Here is a 24,081-nt window from a genome sequence, read left to right on the forward strand (position 1 = left end):
ATGCCCCAACATTTTATGCCTTCAAATGATTGTTTCCAGCAGGATTTTATTCTTGTGGGGTTGGACATGCCTCTGAAATGAAATATATGTTATATTAGTATGGGGTAAGTTGAGCATAGGAGCGGGGTAATGGTGCTATCCATTTGTCTCGTAAATCCCCCGCCCGAGTTGCTCTGCCGCGAGAATGTGACGTAATTGCCTGGTTTGTACTACTTATAGCGTTCCATTTGTCTTTGGGTATTACGAGTCGGGAAGAACATGGACGCCACCAGTGCAGCAGCTGTCTTGTTATTGTTTGTGGCTCTTCTTAACAAGCTCAATGTGAAATAATAATGTTTTTCTACAGAAACACTAACATTTCAAGTAATTCTGTTATTGCAAGTCTTACATTTCAATAATATTTTGCCATTTCAGTTTGAGTGTTGTGCTGTGGCGTTTCCCTCGAGCCACCAGGGGCAGTGGCAGGCTAGTGTTATTGTTAGCTACATTAGCCTATTTAGCAAACCAGCTTGAAAACAAACCTTTACATTGTATTGCACGCACAGCAACACCGTGCAATGCATAAATTGATGACTGGACTAAAGCAGCAATGTAAACAAGTGTGTAGGAGCATTTAAAATCGACATTAAAACGACCAACGTAGTACAAATACAAAGAAAATACATCTTAATACGGGCGCAGCCATCTTTGTTTTGTGGGTCGTACGTTCGTCCCCGTTCAGCTCATCCAAAAGGGGGTGTGTCTCGGTGAAACGTTGCGAGATAGCTGCGAGATTTACACTTTCCAACTCGGGCGGGGGATTTACGAGACAAATGGATCCAATCCAATCCAACTTTATTTGTTAAGCACTTTAAAACAACCAAAGTTGACCAAAGTGCTGTACAGGAGAATAAATAAGACATCATAAATAAAAGACATAACAGCTCACGAGGCGCAAAATTACATATAATTCAACAATAAAATGAAAAGACATAAAACATGAGTAAAAATAATAACCACGCAATAAAAAGCAATCAAAATAAGAAATTAAATCAAGTAAATAAAGTCAACATCTTACTAGGTGTCAAAGGCCACAGAGAGGAGAAGGGTTTTAAGAAACAGACAGAGAAGAGGCCTGTTTAATGTGCAGAGGCAGATCATTCCATAATTTAGAAGCAGACACAGCAAAGGCACGGTCCCCTCTGAGCTTCTGCTTAGTTTTAGGCACCCTCAGGAGCAGCTGATCATCTGACCTGAGAGAGCGGGCGGGTATATAGGGGTGTCATAAATTGAGCCGTATCATCATCTATTTTGGTCTAAACACAATTCTCATGAAACTTATGATAGACTCAATTCACTTTCAAGAGTGAAAAAAGATTTTTTGGAAATAAATATTAAATATTACCCATGTGGTTCTTACATTCACAGACTCCATGAAGTGATGTCTTCCTCCTAAATATTTGGTCACATGATCAACGTTTACCATTTCCTAGCAACAAGGGGTGGCTCAACTTACCCTTTGGCTCAACTTACCCCACTCTCCCCTACTGGAAATGCCTCTGGTACAACCTAAAATGCTGGATCAGGCATTCGCGAGTACACAACAGGAATCATTTTCCAGGACCTTTTCTTCCTTTTTCTTGCTCAAAGTCATATACTGGTATGCCTAGTATTGACACTTTAAACCCCAGTTTTATTTCTATTTTGTAATGAAGCACAAATTACACACCAAAGTTTACAAATGCGTTCTGAGTGAGGGGCTGAATCAAAATTAAAAATTTCCAGGACAACATGGATTATTTTCTAGGATATTTGGTCAATTTAATTATTTTCTAAGGGTTTCCATGACTGGAAAACTAGTGTCTAAATATCCAGGTTTTCCAGGACGCATGGGAACCATGCACGAGTCTATGCACTGATCCGATACCACGTAATTTATTAGCCCTGAAACGGGATCCTGCTACATCCCAGCAACCCCTTTTTTTTTCCCAGGATGGTTTTTTTAAACAAAATTCCAAACATTAACCAGTTCCTGCTTAAATCATTGTAAACTGAATATCTCTCTGTCACCTAGGATTCCAGGAAATTAGTTATTTTAAGTTTGTTAATTATTTTTACAAAATTTGGAAACTTGATGGACCGAATGATCAAATACAATTAGAACAATCCGCAGTTTAATAGATATTAAAACAAACAGACATTCTCAGATTCATGTGAACACGTTTTAGAGGCCTGTAGGGAGAAAAATACCCAGTGCTTTAAGATAAAAATTGAAATATCTATAAAGAAACTAAGAGAATGTATGTGGTTTCATGTTTGTTTTCTTATTTCCTATCCTGTAAATCACCTTGTGAGCCGGGTAGGGAACCACTGAGCCCAGTGGTTGCCTGATGTATGGTGTTTGACAGGCTCACCATTTCCAATGGCTCTTGTGACTTTACAAGTTAAGTGACTGTTTGAATGGCACATTCAAAATAAAGACAATGTAGTCTTCAGTGCTAGAACACTATGAGGTATGATTACAGTAACTGATTTATATTGAACACTCCTAATATAATGTCTTTTCACCTGTGGCACATACCGTACAGTCTATGAGCATACTGTAAGGCCAGACACGCACGCCTCCCGCCCCACTAGACATACACACACAGCCGGTTGATTGGCAGTTCACTTATCAGTCAGGGAGCCAGAGCACCACGGTTTACACAAGCACAAAGCAATCCAAAGGCCCGGATCACTGCAACACTACTGGCTCACATGACTCATAATGTACACACTGACACATGAGAGAGCGATACTGAGAGACAGAGAGACAGAGAGACAGAGAGACACAGGTACGTTGTGAATCGCTTTCCATTCCTAAATGTAATTAAACACATACATAACACTAAATTTAAACTGAAAAACAAGTTATTTATGACTTTTATCATCCTCTGTTGGCAGCCAGAGGGAACTGCAACAACAACCAGCTCAGCTTTCATTGGTCCGTGACTTACAGCTGATCAAAAAGTTGCATTTTCACAACACAGAGCAGAAAGTGAGTTTGAAAAAGCCTGAAGTTTAGCACCTGATCAGGTCACTACCTGAAGATATATGATGGTTATTTTGTGGGGCTCATTGAGAATCACGTTCCCTAAAGGTGTTGATCTAAATAAACTGCTGGTTTTATGAAAGCACATTGTTTCTGTGTGTGTGTGTGTGTGTGTGTGTGTGTGTGTGTGTGTGTGTGTGTGTGTGTGTGCGTGTGTGTGTGCGTGTACAGACAGACAGACAGCGAGAGGAGCCGCTGGTCTAGACCTCCTCTGTTAAGGTGGCTCCCAGGAGGCTCCTCCAGCATCTCCTCTTTCTGCTTGCATTGTCTCAGAGGCCGGGTCGCCCTTATCACCTCCTCGCCTCCTATCCTTTCCCATTTCCTCCCTCTAACCTTCTCCTCTGCTTCCTCATTCCCTCGTTTTTTTACACCCAGCGCAGTTGCTTCATCATCTGAACGCTGTTTAAACAGGTCTTTTCTATCATAGCACAACACACCTCCTGAGGAAATGCTACATTTTTGCCATGAAAATGCTGTAATTTGAAGATAAGAGGAACAAAACGTCATTTATCTGAAGCATTAAATTAATTAAAATCAGCTGTCAAGAATTACCGCCTGTTTCCCTGTACATTATGTGCTTTATATAAGGGCCAACCAATGCAATATGATTTTCTGGATGCAATTTCATCCACAGTAGTAAATATTATTCTTGATTTTATTTGGTCTCAAAAACTTTTCCTACTGTGACATGTCAAAAGCTTAGTCAGAAAGTATAACATGGATAGAATAAGGATGTGTGCACTCATTCTCCTCCACTAATGGTTTGCATGTACACAACATCCTTCTAACATTGTCATATGTAAGTCTATGCATACTGTACACACACTCAATATATGCACATGACTGACTTGAACAATATTTATTCCAGCATTATTGCTTACCCTGTTTATTACTACAGGTACATATACTCTGAGCTACTAATGGGAGTTCATGGACTGCCTCTGTGTTGCATTGATCCTTTCCTTGTCATTTAGGAAAATATTGAAATTTTTTTCTTTACAATATTACTCAGAATAATTTATCAAGTAATAAGAAATAATAGTGGACTAATACATTAATCAACTAATCATTGCAGCACAAAGTTGTTTAACTTACAATTCAGATTACAGCACAGTTAATAAAGGTAAAAAGCATATACAAATAATAGTTTTCCATTTTTCAAAATAAGAGTTATCCAATTCAAATACCTTTTTTCCCCCAATTACTCTCATATGAGTAGTATTATTTCACTAATACATATCAAATAAAGATATGAGTCTCATCCTATATGTTCTGCATTTTTGTTCATTGTATCTTCAGTATGTTGCACACCATTTGCCTGTATCTATGCATGTGAACACAGCTGAGGAGATCCCGTTCCTTCATGCATAATGCCATAGAACCAACTCTGGTATTACTATCTGTATTTCTCATGAAGGATTTTCAATGTAAATCTGAGGGTAAAAAAACTCCATTGTTGCCCAGTAAACCCAAATGAATACATAAAATGGACATGCTAAAGAAATCCTTCATCAAAAAGCTGAAAATACACAGATACCAGGTTTTCACCAAGTAGTGACGATATGACACGATGAGACTTTTTTTTTTATTTGATGGCTGACTGCAAAGGGAGCAGGTGCACACAGGGTCAAAGGTCAATACGACTGAATGTGTACGTATCAAGCGCTGCATGATCTGTTTAGGCACGGTGGAGTATTGTTCTATCTTGTCAGGCTGCTGTGACCTTTGACCCTTGACATCTTAGCTGTTTGTTTGATTTTAATGTTGATCTGGGAATTGAAGCTTGGCAGCTTGAAGCTACAGTTGCATTTATTGTCGCTTGGTTGGGAAAAGAGCAGTTGCGAAGTGGTGTTAAGAGAGTGTGTGTGTGTGTGTGTGTGGCTGGTAGCTGTAAAAGCAGGTCAGGCGGTGTTGTTTGCCCAGGTTGCCTTAACACCCCGGAACAGAGTGCTCAGCACAGTAGGAGCAAAATGGTCAGTCTTATCACTGCCGCTGGGGGGGCCTTGTCATAACTCTCTCTCTCTCTCTCTCTCTCTCTCTCTCTCTCTCTCTCTCTCTCTCTCTCTCTCTCTCTCTCTCTCTCTCTCTCTCTCTCTCTCTCTCTCTCTCTCTCTCTCTCTCTCTCTCTCTCTCTCTCTCTCTCTCTCTCTCTCTCTCTCTCTCGCACACATGCTCCTTCAAGTGTTCAGAGTCACTCTGACCAGAGATCAGAGCCACGTGGCCCACAGCTATCTCCCAAATAAACACAACTCCTACACAACCAGCTACTTTAACCTACACACCCCAAATCAGTGGTTCCCAACCTGGTTTTGATCCCCACTAGATAGATAGATACTTTATTAATCCCCTTGTGCAAATTCTGGGGTCACCAAAGTTTCACGGGGGGGGGTACGAGAGACCTTCTTGATTTTAAGGTATGTAAGAAAAGTAAACGGAAATTTAAGTAAACTGTCTAAAAAAAACAATGTTCCCAGGGACATGAAAACACTAAATTTGTCAAAAAAGAAGCCTATTAGGTATGTATGAATCCTGAAAAAAATATGAAAAATACACAGTACGGACTATAGTTATAGTTCCCTATAGAGGAAATAATAATAATAAAAAATTCATCCAAATCATTAATTGTACAGTTTTCAATATAATATGAAATATCCATAAGATATGTCAGTCAGGTGTCGTCAGTATACTAAATGATAGAAAAGGGGTCCCTTAAGGAAACAGGTGCCCCAAATCAGTGACCTTCACTTGGTCCTCAAACCTGTGTTTCAGTGCGTTGTCGGACAGCGCGCGGGGGCACATTCTTTGGTTACTCTGGTTAAACATCCACTGTTTCTGATAGAAAGCACGTCAGCCGTGAGTTAAGCCCTCAAAAAAGCTCCCTGGGAAGAGCTGGCAGAGTGGTAATTACTGCTAGAGCAAACAGTTTGGACATAGATTACGCTACTGTCGGCCCGGGTAATGTTTTTCTCTCCTCCCCTCACCTACGGAGTCGTCAGTGCTGAGGTCAAGGGTGAAAGCATTTTACAACAGCGCTGAGTTGGGGAACCATAATTCACCACGAGGCCGTCCTCTGGGTAAATAGCAGGAAAGTGTAATAACTCATCCGCAAACGGTGTTTCCTCTGTAGCCCTGCCAACTTCCCCCTTTGGTGTATCTGACCACGCGCACGCGCACGCACACCCCCCACGCGCACGCGCACGCGCACGCACACGCACACGCACACACCACTGAAAACGTGATCATGTCTATTGGGCTGCTCAATTAGTGGAAATATTAGTGGGTCAAATCCAAACCTACAATTTGTCTGACGAAGCTAAAATGTATGACAAACAGCATTATAATGAAGCACTGTCGCGTTGCGGAGATGCCCTGGTCTACAAAACTTGTTCTCCAGATGTAAGAAAACATACAGATGGTACAGATCCCAACTGATGTCAAATTATCATGATTTTAATGATTTCAAAATGAAAATTGTGACAACAATGATCATTCCCGCTAATCATGAATGATATTGCATTATCTGTCAAAATATTGTGCAGCATTTATGTTTTTAGAATGTTCTGTGTTTTGTCCACCCCTCCTTGCAGACACATGTGCATGCACCCATGGGTTAAAGCTGATTACAGTAATATTCTCTTACACCAAGCCAGCTCATCATGAGCATGAGAAACTCTGGCAATCAGTCACCATCTAGCTAGTTTAATATCTGTCAGTAGAATCAACCCAGTGCGAGTCATCCTGCTGAGGCTGTCACTTTCCTCTTTTTCTTACCCTCCCGCTTACTGTACACTCTTCACGCCTTTAACAGAAAAGAATGCTTAAAACGGAGAAAGAAAAAAAAAAATCACCCCAGAGATAATCATCAACGAACACCAAAATTTCCCAACATGTCTGCGCTATCTTACACAAAATCTGGAATGAGTAATACGTGGTATTAATTTTAATTAAATTAATCAATGACAATGCTTGTTAGGGAGGAGAGAGAGAGGAGACGAGGGGAGGAAAGGGGGAGGGTGAGGGTGTTTGAATGAGTGAGAAAAGATTGAGGGAGAAAAGAAATGCATTCACACCTATCATCTAATTATACAACAACATTAATCCCATTAGGGCTGGAACTGATTGCCAGGGTCCGGACCCCGGCTGCTCCTGCCTGGGCCTGTTGTTATTGCGGTGGAGCCTCGGCTCCTGCCTGCTCCAGCCTGATAACAACTCTAATCACGCTTGGCAATCTCTATCTGCACCGGAGATCAGGCCCCGCGGCTTATCGAAAGTTCACATCAAGCTAAAAGCAGAACAAAGAAGGAGAAAAAAAACACACACCGGGGAAAGCCACCAAGGCGCTGCATGAGTCTTCTGTGTGTGTGTGTGTGTGTGTGTGTGTGTGTGTGTGTGTGTGTGTGTGTGTGTGTGTGTGTGTGTGTGTGTGCTAGGAATTTAGACATGCTTGTGTTTTATTTCACTTTGGCTCACAAAGAATGAATTAATCTCTCAATTGTGCGTCCATATAACGATCACATGACCCGAGCCTTGTCAGACTGCTGATAAAAGAACAACAGAGTAACACATTCCTTTCACACAGCTGCAACACACTCAACTGGAACCTAACTCTAGTCATTTAAAAACACCTCTTCTGTGAGCTTCAGAGAAGTTTAAGCAGCGTGTTCTGAAAGAATAAAAAAGAGAGAAGACGTAGAAGAAAAAAGAAGGGGGAGGAGGTCAATGTGGTGATTTCCTTGTCTGGCCTCTGCAGGCGTCCTGGTTTGCTTTAAGCCGTGGGAGGCAGCGTATTATTCATGCTGACCTCTGAGCTCTAGCACTGATGTCATAGGAACCAAGCTTTCTCACACACACACACACAGACACACACAGACACACACAGACACACACACGTCATACAGAGAGAGGCCCAATCAGCAGTGTGGATCTGCACGGTGTTATCTATCTACCATCAGCAGGCCTCCTTATCAACCCAAACATCTTTGAGAGAAGGGTGGGGGAGTGGCAGAGCTGGCTGGGCTGCCATTAAAAACACACCACAACACATTCATCTACCAGCTATGTATTCCACACACTTTTTCACTCTTTCTCTATCTCTTTCTTCCCGCTATCTACCTCCACTCCTCCTCTTCTCCTCCCTCTTATCACTGCACTTCTTTTCCCACTCTCCTTCTCTTCTTTTAATTATCTGAAGACCCGCCCCCAGTCGATCGCAGACAAAACCACTGACAACAACGCGACAACGCTGGGAAAATGGCATGCAACAGCCAGATGTAATTACAATGTGCCCTCCATCCTCCATCCTCCATCTCTCCTTCCATCTGCCCAACCTCCCATCTCTCCCCCTCTCTCTCTCTTTTGCTTCCTGCGATATCGGCAGCAGTGATCGCCGCCAAGTTTTATCGCGTCTCCCATCTCAACCGCCAAAATATAAGCCCAGGGATCCAGCCTCAGTGGGCTGCCTGCCTGCCTGCCTCCTATCTCTCCATCAAGGAGAGGAGCCTTATCAAGCTGAGAGATCACAAACCATTGGGGAGGATGACGCACAAAGAGACACAGACAAATATCTATCTGCTACACAAACACCCGCTTCTCCTCCTCAACTATGGGCCTCCAGAAAAGCCCTGGACTTAATCCATTGTTGTTTGGGGGGGGGGAATTGAAAAAGATATCCATGCTATGTTGTCTTAATGTACCACTCCGTTGTGTCGGGGGGTGTCAATTGTTGCTTTTCTGGGTTTTTAAAAAAAAAGTTATTTCAGGTCAGAATCAGGTGGAAAAGCTTTGCTGCTACAGAGCTGCACACTACCAAACTACATCACTTGTAGCGCTGGATATACCTTTTTGATCAAAGTGCCAAGACAATATCTGAATTTGGGATGGGAATTGATACGATTTCAGTTTTCGGCATGGAAAAATGTACACAGATTTTCAGCATCAACTGTTTTATTATCTCTAAGTCTGACAGAGGGCATAAAACGCACAATTTCCATCCCTAAATATTTGTACAGCATTCGTTGTAATTTAGGTCTTCCTAGGCAAGGCAAAAAGTTGCTGAACCTGCCTGCAAGGCGCTAGTGTTTTGACGGAGGATACTTACCCTTACTGCTCAGTTGGAAGCAGTGGCAGTCATGCATACAGTGTCAAACACATGGCATTCCTGGAATTTAAGCCCATGTTGCATTGAAAGATGTTTTCCCCCTTGAACTGTTGTCATCTTTCTTCATTGACTAATCCTTCCCTTCCACCATGACTCCTTCTTGTTGCAGGTTTCCAGCAGCGTAGGCACATGAGTCATTGTTTTGCTAAAAGAAAACCAAGCCGCATCGATAAAAGGAACTGATAAACTCTGAGGTATAATATTCTGATGGATTAGACTATTTGGAACCGGTTCTCCATTCCAATTCCTAATATGAGTTTGGACTAATATTAAAATGATACTTGCTACTGTAAAAGTACTAAATAAAATAGTCTAAAATTGACAAAATTGTTCAGGATTAAAAGAAAAGAAAGGATAAAGACTACAGTACTGACCAGACATTCAATGCCAACTTTCACTTTACAGTTTGTGATACTCAGTGGTACAGACACGTTTTGGTTATACCCAGCTCTTATCACTTGTTTACCTTGATTATGCACTGGAGATTACAGGTTCACCCAAATTGCAGGAAGCACCTGTAGCCTTCACTTTATCACAGGGCTGACGATTTTCCAAAAGATGAAGTTTAAGTGAACGAGAACTAACTATGTAATCAGTTCAAATGAATTCAAACCACAAAACACAAAGTAAAGCTAACACACAGGGCCTCCGCTGCCTCACTTAGTGACAACAACAGGTGCCTTCAGTTTGAAGGGAATGGTGGTAAGGATGAAACATACTTCTCTGGGCTGTGTGAAAGCAAATGTGTGTGGTTGTTTTAAGAACTTTGCATAGCTGTTTCTTTTATTCTTCAACAGATTGTGAGTATAAGGTTTTTTCTCGACCCATCAGCTCGCTTGACTCTCAGGTTCAGACAGCCTCTGCAAGCCCAACAACCTTCTCTGTGTAGGTTTGCAAAGACGTTTATGTGCATCTCTGCAGGATCATAACTGAAGCTTTACTCACAACCCCTTGTGTTGTGTTACCTTTTCACATCAATGGTGTCAAATCAAAAACACCCCCTCACAACAAGTTTGATGTCATGGCTTTCCATGCAGCACAGCTCACTAGTTTCCCCCATTTTGCATTAATGAAAAGAACAGTAATTGCCTAGTTTAGTGGTAGATCAACAGGCCTGCAAAAGGTCAGAGCGACAGTGCTTTTAACCATTACCACCCACTGGGAAACAAGGCACGGCCTGATTATTATTATTCAAAACTGCTGCACCTGCTTCACGGTAAATGCCTTCCAGGAGGCCAGTGAAAGGCTTTAACTCAGAGGACGCTGCAGGACATTTGCACTAAAAATGTGTAACATTTAGGATCTATTGTCAGAAATGGAATATAACATTCAGGTGTATGTTTTCATTAGTGTATGAATATAGGGATTGCCTTACCTTAGAATGAGCTGTTTTGAGTCCACCATGTTGAACCATTATGTTTCTACAGTAGCCCAGAATGGACAAACCACCGTAGTTTCTCTTACCCTCTTCACCTCTACATACCATTAAATCCTACACACTGGTCCTTTAATTACAGCTCCGAATGCACAAGAGCAGATCAGAAAAGGATAACTAATTCAACGACTAAACAACAATCACTTCATCAAACTATACTAACGAGTGGTGTGAATCATTTTCAGAAAGGCCGTTAGAGGTGTATTGCTGTGATAATGAAACTCAACAACACTGTGACCTGGCTGGAATTTGTCATATCAGTAACAGCAGGCAGCACACTCAAAACAACATGGTGGACATACGGCTTTAGTAGTAATAGCAGTGGTGGTAGTGGTAGCACCAGCAGCCCCCACCTCTGCTGAACCCCCACACACCCCAGCCAAACAAAGTCCTTATCACTCCTCACTCTTTCCTATCAAAATGTCTGCCAAATCACAAGAGAGTCACGGGGCTGGGAGCCTGGCTGGCCTCGACCACAGCCGGGGCCTGGTGCACAGGGAAGCATAGTGGACCAGAAGCACTGATAAAGACGGCCATGACACCCTCGAGACGCACACATGTACACACACTCTCTCGCTCTCCCTCTCTCATACACGCCAAGTCTAGTCTGGGTTTATCAGCCTCAGGGTCTGGAATACATCTCCAGGCTTTACTGTAGGTGCCTGCTGGGAGTTCACAGCTGATAGACCTCTCTATGGAAACGTATGAAAAAACAGGAAGTGACAGACTGTATGGACTACTTGCAGAGCCTCACCAGAGAAGCTCATCAAGAGAAATCTTTATTAACAGATATGCTTGATCACGATAGATGGCGTCAGTGCATTCAACGGTACCAGGGGGCAAATTATGGAAGAAAGTGAGCAGCTAACAACAACTAGTTAACAATGGTAAATGGACCTGTACTTGTATAGCACCTTTCTAGTCTTCCGACCACTCAAAGCGCTTTTACACTACGTGCCACATTCACCCTTTCACACACATTCACTCAGTGATGGCAAAGTCCATGGAACAGAAACTAACTCATTCACATACATTCACACACCGATGCATCGGGAGCAATTGGGGGTTCAGTATCTTGCTCAAGGATACTTTGACATGTGGCAGGAGGAGCCGGGGATCGAACCAACAACCTTCCAATTAGGAGACGACTCTGAGCCACATTGTCGAATGAACACCTGAACGTCATCTGCAAAGAGCAACCAAGAGCAGGTTAGCTAGCTAATGCAACTGATTAACAGTCGGATCTATTGGCAGAAATGGAACATAATATACATTTCTCTACCTTAGAATGAGGCGTTTTTAGCTATAAAGGGAGAGAGTGATGTTGAACCACCATGTTTTTACAGTAGCCCAGAACAGACAAACCAAACACTGGTTGTAGATGGGGCTGTTCAATCTGCAACTTCTCCTACACACTGTTCCCTTAACGTTACTCAATAATGTCTAATGATTGTGACAGCATTATCCTATTAGTAACAACTGGAGTGCATGGCCACTTACTGTAATAAGTGTACCGTGTGTGTATAGGTCACAATATAAATAAAACTGACACATCAGCATGTTCATGATACTCTTGCAGATCTGCAATTTAGCTGCTTAAGCAGACATCAATCTTAGCACCACAGGTTGCCGGGACAGACCGCTTCTCCGCTCTGGATCCTGGAGGTGCACACTCAGGTGACTTGAACGTGTGTGTGTGTGTGTGTGTGTGTGTGTGAAAGCTGTCAGTCAGTCGCACTCAACAGCTACCATGCTATTTGCTAGTTAGCTGTCTGCTGGATACTGAAGCAAGGCAATCACCTGGATCAGAGCGAGAATCACCACTCTGTTGGTGTTTCTTAGCAGCAGAAAGACACAGCCAACTTCACAGCAACCAAATCACCCTTTGGCTGAGCAATAATCAAATATACAGAGAGCATATTAGCCCAACAACAACCAAGAGTTTTATTTTGTAGTTTGACTAACTTTAAAATCAACTTTAATTAGCTATCTAAATACAGCCTTTCACCCCCTGCAGCTAATAAGTAGGGTTAGGCACCAAAATATCAATGAGCTCCTGGACTAATGATACTGAAGAAAAAAGAAATAATAAAATAACTGTTGAACCTTTTCATATCTTTATTTTTTTGCATAATGGTGAGTAGTATCAACATGAGTGCAGATACGTTTTGGTATCAGTATCAATATTGAAATCAATGAAACCCTAAGGATACAAATCCATACTATTAACACACTGTTAATACTGTGAGTTATGGTTGAAACCAATTTTTCTAATTGATATTTTGATATGAAAATATTATATTTTTAAAAACGATAAGAATCAGCTCTGGTTTGGAGGGTGGCCCTTAAGAGATATGACATAATGCTTATTGCTCCATTTGACCTCCTAACAACACACACCACACTCACAAGTGAGGTCTGCATTAGACCATGAACAAAAAGCAGACCACTGCCACTGTATGCATTTTTCTAAAAATCACACATTGCAGAGAAAATACACCTGCTGTCACCAGAGTTGGTCAGAAATGTCAACTCATTAATACTTATAGACCTCTATTTATGTAACCTGAGACTAAACTTCCAAATGTTGCCTTTATACAGAAGGTTTCTGGGAACACACACACACACACACACACACACACACACACACACACACAATCACTGATGACAAGATATCATTATTTGCGCAATGTGATAGCTTACCAAAGAAACTGTCCTGCTGATCTCATGGTTTCCATTCCAGTTGAAGCTTCCAAACATATACATGCACACTTTTTCCTTAATCTGTAATCTCCAGCACAATGACAGTACATTCAGACTGAGACTGTCAGCTCAGAGTGCAACAGGCCTATTCTCCGGCCTCACACAGCACAAGGAGGGGTTAATGGCAACATCATTAATATGCTTTTATATCAACTTTGAACATCAGTCACCAGCGATAAACCTCACACGTTTTATAAACAGGAAGAACTCGTCAAGCACGGAGACCAGCCAAGCGCCAGACCAAGAAAAAAAAGGGCCTTTCAAACGGACCTAAGATGCATTATTGAGTTAAAAGGATAGATGAAAAAAAAGATCCAATTGTAAGCAGCTATCAGCCGGAGAGATCAGCCAGGCGGCCTATCTGACGCCCCATCTCTGGAAAAGAGAAGTGAAAAGCCAGGGGGAAAATGCAACGGCGGCCTCGGCGCTGCCTCAGACAGAAAACAAATAAAAAAGATCCAATTTTAATCTTTATCTGGGCTCACATCGGATCGCTGCTTTATCTCTGTTCACATCGGCTTTTTCAGAGAACACTGACGTTTCCACAACAGAATTAAACAGGAAGCCACGGCCACAGTTTCAGCTGCCAATGGACAAAGCATTCTTTACAGGGTAATAAATGAAAACTTTTTTATATTCTTGCACAGTCTAGATAGCGGGTCTGCCAAAGTGGCCCTTTAATACTTTTGAAAAACGGTCTGAGATAAAGTGTGGACTACACCGCTCGGTTATTCTGAGAAAAAGCTGCCGCTGAACTCTATTTAACTTGTGCTTTAAGTCTTCAGCGTTGGTATACGTTGTGTATTAGGCGATATTTACCCATACAGCGGTGTCATAAAACTACGGAGACAGCCAGGCGGTACAGTTGGGTCCCATACTACTTATTAACTTTACAGTGGACGCGCAGTTCAGCTGAAGCGCCGCACAACACACGCGGCTTCTTCCCAGAGCGCGCGTGGCTCACCGCGCGCTACTACTACTCACAACAGTCCAAGAAAACACTCAGTAATGAACTTACGCTTTATCTGCCGGGGTTTGCTCTGCTTTCTCCGGGACATGGCTGCCCTTCCCTGTGACAACAAGCCCGCTTGGACGGGCTGATAGAGCGGCAGAGAAGCGGTGTGGTTCTTCTGTTTTCTGCTTCTTCTTCTTCTTCTCTCTCCCCACCGTTTATTGCTGCGACGCGGCGCTCCGACCAGCGACCGGAGAAATCCGCATGACCCGCCTGCACTTTGATATCTTCTGCCACGACAGCTAACGCGGGGCTACCTGTAGCTGAGTCCGCCCGCTTGTCGCTGCCCTCCTTTTCTTCTTTCCCAGAACGTGCCTTCACCTCAATCTTTCTCTCCGTTTTCCTGCTAACGTTATTCCTTCGCTGGGCGCGCCTCCGCCACAACCGCTAGCGCGTCTGTCAGCCAGCGCAGTTGCACTGTCTTCAGAAATGTTAACAGTGATAAGTCACAACAGTTCTGTGGAGGTCAGCGGAGTGACTGCTATTGTTTTCTGTCAAGTTTCCTCTCGCCGGTCCGCCCCCTTGTCCACCAGCACTGTCTCTGAACCGGGGAGCCACTTTCAATGGAGCTCGAGCGCTACAGTCAACTCTGCTTACTACTGAGGAGAAAACGCGCCTCTGGAACGCCCCCTACGTCTGACGTATGGCATCGCACTGGTCTCCTATTGGTTCATTCTTATCCCATGTAGAACAAGCTTTTTTCAAGCTGTCAAAATAAAATTATACAAAATAAAATACATATTATTCTTCATATTTCAACTGTATGATTATTTAATAACGACAAATACATTAAGAGACAAATACATACAGTGTTATATTTTCAGTATAAATATTTTAAATAATAATTGTCAAATTAAATATTCAGTTTCAAGTTTTACCCCTTTATGATACATCTATTCCAATAACCAAACTTTTGTTATGTCAAAAGATAAATAAATAATATATACATAATAATGATAATAATAATAATAATAATAATGACAAATGTTTATTATCTCAGCTATTAGTTTCATTGTTGCCTTTTCTAAACAAGTCATATTACTGTTGTGTTGTGAAAATCCCTGATATCCAATAATTAGTTTATTTATATTGTCATATGACTTTTCCATGTTCTACATTGCATCTTATAATGGGAGGCAATGGAACTTCAAGTTCTTGGCACACAAAAGACTCTCAAAGACTTGAGTTTTGTCCAAATTGTAATTTTTTTGTAATTTCCTGAGCAGAGTGTCGCCCCAATTAACTTGATATATTACTGCAGATTTGTATTTTATGAAGTGTGTGATGGTATTGTCGAGTGTTTTCATTGCACTGTACTTTGATTCTTGTTTGAATGTGATACAGACATGAGATTAGCCAGGATTTCCTTTTGGGCTGACGACAGACTGCTTTGGTTTCCTGCATGGATGACTCAGATTTAAGTTATTGCATTAGAAAGGTACCTACAAAGTACATTAAGTATAAGACTATGACATTGAGTATATAAGGGAACGGATGTGAATGGATTTGTGTACAGACAAATGGATTGTTTTTGTTGATTGTTATTGAACTTGTTTTCAGTCAGTAACACTGGACTACAAACAGCAGGTGGGGGATAAGGACTTCCCACTGTTATTTCATCTGATATTCTGTCAGGATACTGATTAAGCCTGTTAAAATCTTTATTTTTATATTGTAAGGACAGGATACATTCAATGTGAAAGTTATATTTGTCAGAAGTAAAACCTTTTCAAAATTCATAAGATGAAAAAGTTTGATTTAGTTTGTTTGATAATGTTTGTATTCCTCGATCACTTTTTAAAATAACAGATAATCTCATTTCCACCAAGTCAGTGAACTACAATTCAGGTAACCCCCCGTCACTGGTATGCCATCAAGTTTCATTTGACCCTGGGATTTGAACCGGCAACCCCTGGGTCACACATTTGCTTTTCCTTTTAACGTGAACTGAAGAGGAGCTGGAGTTGGCATCTTACCAGTTAAATTCACTGGTGCCACCTAGTGGCCATCTTTCAAATCACAAGAGTACCTCAGAGTGAGCTGAGAGGGCTCAGAGCTGGAAAAACACAATACATGCTTTAAGCTATGTAGAGCTAAACAGTGTAGTAGCATGGAGATGTGCCATACTGGCAGCTTAGTGATTAATATTCTGAGACTGGGAGGAGATTCTTCTTGTAAAGCTATGAATGACAATAGCAACTCCACACCCATGCATGTATAGTAGTATGTATGTACTGTCCAGCAGTGGGTATTTGGGAGATTTTTGGTCATTAATCCGAATTCCAGACACTGTTTTTTGGACCATGACGTCATTCCCTGATTTCAGTGGGGTCAACTGGAAATCTTGGTCTTGTATTTTTATCTTCACTAATTTCTAGTTGCCCTTTCATGACATCTGACAGTGGTCAGATAGTGTTTTTATTAGTATTGTGTATTGTGTGGATTTTAGTCACATTGTGCAACATGTACAAAACAACATAACATTGTTTACAATAGTCATCTACTGCTTATCACTTCCAAGAATGACAGATATAAAAACAAAATGACCTTATTAGTGTTTGAACCACTCCTGTCTGCTTTTCAAGGGCAAAGCAGCAGGAAGATTGTAAGAACATACACTTTTGTTGTTGCAAGTGAAGAGGTGCAGACTACAACATGGACACATTTTTTTCTAATTAACTAAACAATAAGTAACTTTGACAAATAAATATATTTTTTATATCTGAAAAAATCTTGTATATTGTATTTTAGTGCCACAGTGCCCTTTAAAATTGTTCTTACTTACCCAGGTCCATGCCTTAAAGCAATAGTTCCCAAATGAAGGGGTCACCAAATAATATAAGGAAAGAATAAAATAATTTTTTCAGATTGTTTCTTTTTTTTTTATTGTGAAAAACTGACAACTTTAGTCATGAGGCATCATAGGTAATGCATCAATTTAAGTGGCATAAACCAAAAATACTGGACACTTCCCTGCTTAAAATTAGTCATGCTAGCAGGGGGGCACAAGTGACGGTAATAGAATTCAGGCCACTACCATTTCCTAGAGGATTAATTATATTTAGTTTGGTGATCTGGTGACTCTTCATTTCCCCAACAATTTGGTGTATGACTATTATGACTATTATATCCTGCCTTCGCTTGCAGAACACTACTGAATGAATAGAAATGTTGACTAAAAAAAGAAGTGGGTATACTCTGTATACCCGCATATACTCTGCACGACACCACTGCAAATTAACAAATGTTAGTATGCTAACACGCTAAACTTTTACGGCTCAAAATCAGGCTGGCAAGAACCCAGAGGCACGAAACAAGACATATAGGTAAAATCACAGTTCAGTTAACTGAAGGCAATTAAGCAAACAAAGTAATTGGGCAGAACAGGCAAAAGTATCAGGCTGGGAATCCAAGGATCCAAAGATCAGGCAAAGGTACAAACAGGCAGGTCAGGAACTCAGTCAGTCTTAAGTCGCCAGATGGGGAAGGTAGGATGGAAGTACATGGACCGGGGAAGGTGATGGCAGATATCGACTGGGTTGATGACCTTGGAATTGGGAAACAGGCCCACAAACTGAGGAACTTCCTAGATTTGACCTTGAAGTGCAAGTCCCGCATGGACAGCCAGACCCCCTGGCCAGGGGTGTAGTGAGGAGCAGGAGTGCTGCGGTGATGGTAGCGGTCGGAAGTGTGGAGAAGAATGGACCGATCCTTCAACAAGTCTCTGGTACTTGGTCTTAAAGAGCGGGGGCTGGTAACCCTGGGAGCATTGGAAGAGGTAAAGACTGGTGGCAGAACTGGGAAGGGTGTTCGGTGTGTATTCACCCCAGAGAAGGGCCACAGGTTGGACTCAAACCCTGGCAGCCTTAGTACATGGGGTGCCAGGTCAACCAGGTGAGCTACCAGGGAAGAGGAGGGTCGGATTATGGGAGATCCTAAGTACAGCCTCACAGAGATGTTAGTCTAGCTGTAGACTCTCATTCTTCAACAAAAAGTCACAGCAAGTGTCCCCATGTTTCCCTCTGGTTGGCTCAAATGCCACTCTGCTTGCAACAAGAGAGTCTTTACACAACTGCTCAGGCTATATGTTGGGCTACAGTAGTGCATCTTCTAAGCTGTCTGACTTAGTGTCCAATGATGCTGCTGTATGCTAGAGCTTTATACTGTTTTGTCATATTTGCTGAAACTTTCACTATATGTCAGGATAAAGTACATAGTAGTCGTGAGACGGATAATCTATGAAAAAATCAGGTTCCTCTGGCTCCTCCTAGTGCTCCTAATGGCATTTACAAGAATCCAACCAAAACCAAAAAAGAAAACAACCAATCAGAAAGATGGTTGATTGTTGAGCTCCATTCTGAGGTCTTCAAATACAGACGATTTAGGGCCTGAGAATGAGACTCAACAATCAACTATCTTTTTCATACATTTTTATAAATGTTACCTAATGAAGCTTTAATATCATTAATTAAAGACAGCAGCATTCCATGTAAGTGATGCAGTTCCAGGGCATTGTTTCATGCATGATAGCTCACTTGAATGTCTTACTCAAACACTTAATGGAACTGAGCAACCATTAATGTTATTAACTGTGTTTTACTTGCTGTCAAACTCTTATGCGTTGAGAAAGTCAATTGTCTATTGACATCCACATCCACATCCATTGTACTGTATTCTTCAGTGCCCCTTAGCCAAACCACTGTTCAGCAACATGTTACAGATAAGCTTCTTATTAAGCAGAATGCCTATGAAGTGAATCCACCTTGTAGCAGAACGAGGTTGAAAACACGGCCTTGCTGCTCCTACGTCAAGTTCACAGAGCTCACCATGTTTGTTCGACCTGATGGAACACCTTGTTTCTACTGACTGTACAAAGGTAAACAGTGTTGCCAAATCTGACCTCTGGGGTTGGGGATTGATTTGACAGGCTAGGATCTGTTCACAGTTTCATCAAATTAGCATTGCCTAAAGATTACTGCCAAGTGTCTTTAAAACACCCAGAGCTTCTGACACCTCTGTAACCTTAGTCAATCTCTTGCAGTACACTGTGATGGTATTTGTGTAATGTGCTAATGCCCAGTGCTGTTAGAAGTGGATACATTTGAACTGCACTTGCAATATTGATCCTTTGCTTGCTGAGTTCCATTCCCAATCTGAATCTTGCTAAATGTGTGTTCACTAAATTAAGCATCCCCTACATTGCCAAGTAGGTTAATTATAGTAGTATTTTCCACTATTGCAGTAAGTCTGATCTGAGTTATTTGCTTGTTTGTTAGTTAGTTCGGCTACATTTATACTGCCCAGTAAAAGTGATTCATTTCAGATTTCTTGCATCCTACAGTAGATATGATGTGTAAACAGGGTAAAAATTGCTAGAATAAGTGTGAATTTCATTTATTCCAACTATTCATTTAGTCAACTGGTTCCTACGGTGGCCGACAAGGGCAAACGCGTCGCAAATAGCAAAACGCTTCAAACACAGGAATGATGCAAATCCAAAAGCACACAAACACATAAAAAAAATGCAACAGAAAAATGCAGCAACAGAAAAATGCTGCAATCACAGAAACGAGTCAGAAGCACAAACATACAACCTCACAAAACAAATGCAACAGAAAAATGATGCAAATTTCAAAACACACACAAAACCCCAAACAACTACAAGACATAAATGCTGCAAATCCGCTCGACAAGATGGACGTGCGCCAGGCCACTAGTGGGACCAGACCCAAAAGATATGAAGAAGAAGAAGAAGAAGAAGAAGCCACCGTAGGCTCCCAACCTGGAGGAATCCCGACCCCTACTAGGGGTCAGCAAAGCTTGGTTTGCAAAGCCTACTTGAGGAGTGTAAGATAACTTTGCAACTTAAAGACAACTTTTAAAATACACACAGTAGGTCAATATCTCAGCACTTCATTGACTTATGAGAAGAAAATTAAATGAAATTGTTATTTTTAAAGTTTAGGTTATTATTAAAGGTCAAGTTTGCAGGATTTAGTGGCATCTAGTGGTGAAGTTGCAGATTGCAGCTAACTGAACACCACCCCTATCTGTATTTGATGACCTGGGAATAAGAACGGGCTGTGAAGTGTGTAGGAGAAACTACAGTGGCTGCAAAAACGCAAAGGGCCCTATCTAAAGCCTCCTAAATGTTACCCACTGGACTTTTAAGAGGCTAACTTAAAAGTAGTCACATAATAAGGGCATGATGAAGACATGACACAAGCTATATTCACAAAGCTTTCATTCTCTCTCACAGCCTCATCCTGCATTGGAAAAGTACACAGTCAAAATAACCAAAGAGGTAATAGAACAATGACCAAGTGTCAGTGCATGCGCATGAAAAAAACCCCCAAAAAAACCATAATACAGACAAAGAATTGCATAGTTTTTCTAAAATATCAGGAATGTTATAAATAATCAGCTCATAATTTATCTAAATCTCTGGCTTTACACAAACTTCCTGCAGTTATTAAGTTCACTGTTTGGGTTCATTGTACAGTTTATCATTTGTTCTATACTGTTATTGTTATGCATTGAATATAATAAGAAATATCTATAAAACATGTTTTTTTTAGTGACTTACTGTCAGGACCCTCGCACTGCCCTGGCCAACCTTCTTCCCAGACCCTAACCCAGCTCAGTCTCCAGCTTCAGTTACAGTATCATCCCTGTGTGCACTGCAGATTGCTATTTGGTTGTACTTGCAGGTTATGCTTAGTACATCTGAATTTATACATTATATACACTGATCTGCCATAATATTGTGAGCACTGACTGGTGAACGGTCTGCAGTGTTCAGTACCTATCAAAAGTGCTCCATGGAAGGAAAAGAACCAGCGACAGGGTCATGGGGGGCCAAGGTTCACTGATGCACGTGGGGAGTGAAGGCTGGCCAGTGGTCCGATCCAACAGAAGAGCAACTGTAGCTCAAATTACTTGTAGTGAGTTACTGCTCAACATTGCTCCTAAGCACCATTAAACAGGAAATCACAGCGTTGCTATGGCCAATATTGGCTATTATTCAAATATAACATTTGAAAGTCTTCAATATTGTGATATTATTCTTTCCAAAGTGATATCTCCAAGGAGGTGACAAATAAAAAAGGAAAAACTGCAAAAAAAACCTGTGACACAGGTGCCCGGTTAGCTCAGTGGGTAGAGCTGGCGTTCTATATATAGAGTTGCTCCAGCGGCCCGGGTTGGAATCCAACCTGCGGCCCTTTGCTGCTCGTCATCCCCTCTCTCTCTACCCCCCTTTCCTGTCAATCTTCAGCTCTCTCTATCAAATAAAAACATGAAAAGGCCAAAAAAAAAAAACTTAAAAAAACCCAACCTGTGACGCGCAGCCCAATAGGAGCGCACACCAGGCGTTGTTTTTAGTGGTTTGTTCCTATGTGTTTGGTGGCAACTGGAAGTTGCTCAAGGTCATCCTATTCATCTATAATTTTGTCATCCTGGTTTTCCATATAGGCCAGGTAATTTTGCTGTTTTGGGCTATTCTGTATACACAATATCTAGCCTATTCCATGTCTGCCCATCCTGGGTGAGGGATCCTTCCTTTGTTGCTCTTACTGAGCTTTCTTCCATTAAGGGTTTTTTGGGTTGAAAAGGCACTTTATTATAATTTCACAAAATATTAGGCCTATGTCCTATATTTTTCCAATAGAACTGATATGGTAGAATTCAATAGCAAAGAAACTGTCAATTTCCATAATACAGTATACCGTGGTATTGGTATACCTTGCTAACTTTGCTAACATTAGCTATCAGATGTAACTAGCTAGCTAATTGTTTGCTAGTGTTAAACACGTTTTGTTACGGTAACATTAGCTTACTAAAGATGTGATTATATATATGTCACTTTTCTTTCTTCAAAGGGTGGTTGTCTTTTCAAAACAGATTAGCCTAGCCATAGCATATCTAAGAACAGGAAAGGAGGAAGTTGACCGAGGCTTGCTCAACTGCATTAGAGCACAAAGCAAAAAGAGGCGGGACTTAGGAAAGGTCAACTAAGACAAGCCTAATCACAGTCGGAATCAAAAGTAGCAGATGTTCGACAGTGTTTGAGGAAGCAGTTCATATTTTGGCTCCATTAGCGTGGATGTGTATCTGGTCCTGTGACTTTGGGCAGCAGATCTTGGTCTGAGCCCAAATTGTCTGTGACTCAGTAGTCAACAAGGCCCATACATTTACAACAACCAATAAAGAATTAGTGAATCTCTCAATGACTCAAAAGAGGAAGAAATAGTGCTTTTGTTGGGGATTATCTTCAACTGCCGTTTAATATACATTTGGGGCTCTAGTGAGTATTTCTGGCAGCAGGACGTACGTGTATGTGTGATTGACTTGAAATAAACTACAGTGTGTGTTCATGGTAATGAAGGAACATGTCACCCAGTGCAACAGTGTGGCTCACTGATGTGTTTAATAGTTTTTGGACAACAATGGAGCTCAATGGGCCAGAGGGAGAATATATATCTTCTCTTCTTTTCTCTTCTCTACTCTTCTTTTCTTTTCTTTTCTTTTCTTTTCTTTTCTTTTCTTTTCTCTTCTTTTCTTTTCTTTTCTCTTCTCTTCTCTTCCCTTCTCTTCTTTTCTTTTCTTTTCTCTTCTCTTCTCTTCTCTTCTCTTCTCTTCTCTTCTCTTGTGCAAGTGCAAGAAGAATGTAATCCAGCTGTCAAAATATTTGGGACACCTCTTAGCTATACAGCATCATACAAAAGCTTGAGTCAGCAATGCAAGTATGAGTTGGAAATCTCTGATACACCAACCAACGAAACAATATTATAGTTTATTTTGCTTTTCCAGATAATATATAAAAAATATGTATATTCACAATGCATGTTCAGAATGTATTTTATTCTGTGAGTGCTGCAAGTAATACAGCACTTACAGTATAATAATACACGGTAATACAGACGAGAGGTTGACTGCCTCAGCATCACGTCTTTGTGCTGGTTCAGGCCAGAGGACTTGTCTACATCACAGGCAACGGGGAGAAAACCAGATCCAGCCTTAATGAGATTCTACACCTACAGTCACAGGCCAAGCCCATTGCCCATAGTACTGCTGTGTTGTTGCTTGTTGTTTTTGTTATAGACTGTATTGTTAGGCCCTGTTTACACAATAACAGTTTTTGTATAAAGCTGTAAACTTTTGTTGCAGCCTTTTGGTCACTCGACAACGTGGCCTGAAAACTGCAACTTTTGAAACCAGGTTCCAGAGTGCAGTTTTTTGGAAACGCCAAGTTTAAACTGTGACAACATGGCCCCACTTTGCACATGACTATTACATTCAGCCAAATACATATGGATGCCTTAGGGGCTTATCACACTGAGACGCACTCCTAGAAACGTGTTGCCTGCAGAACCATCCTCTTGTGCAGCATGTGGCAGTTTTTTAGCGGTTTTTAGACGAGTTGCAACACTCATCAATGTCACGCTTGGTCCAGACAGCAAGTTGAGCTGCACGTATTGGCTGTGTAGTTTTCACTCGTCTGAAGTAGGAATGGCAGCCCACCTGGTAACATATGTTCTAGTATTCCAGATAAACAGTACACTAAAATATGTTTCTGAATAGATTTAAGGAGAGAAACAGTAGACGCAGTTACAGAATCTGGATTCATATCTGATCAGCACTGC

General features: G+C 41.4%; 1 protein-coding gene and 1 long non-coding RNA gene across 2 annotated transcripts in view; one reads left to right on the top strand and one right to left on the bottom strand.

Moving 5' to 3' along the window:
• Positions 1 to 15,029, bottom strand: part of zfpm1 (zinc finger protein, FOG family member 1) — a 112,596-nt gene extending 97,567 nt beyond the window's left edge. The window contains exon 1 of the mRNA XM_051383136.1: positions 14,444 to 15,029. Within this exon, the coding sequence (XP_051239096.1) occupies positions 14,444 to 14,483 (40 nt within the window). The 5' untranslated portion in view covers positions 14,484 to 15,029. The remainder of the gene's footprint in view (positions 1 to 14,443) is intronic.
• Positions 1 to 24,081, top strand: part of LOC127353823 (uncharacterized) — a 140,681-nt gene that overhangs the window by 64,134 nt on the left and 52,466 nt on the right. The window lies entirely within an intron of this gene.

Source organism: Dicentrarchus labrax, unplaced genomic scaffold (genome assembly GCF_905237075.1).
Source record: "Dicentrarchus labrax unplaced genomic scaffold, dlabrax2021, whole genome shotgun sequence".
Classification (NCBI taxonomy): Eukaryota; Metazoa; Chordata; class Actinopteri; family Moronidae; genus Dicentrarchus; species Dicentrarchus labrax.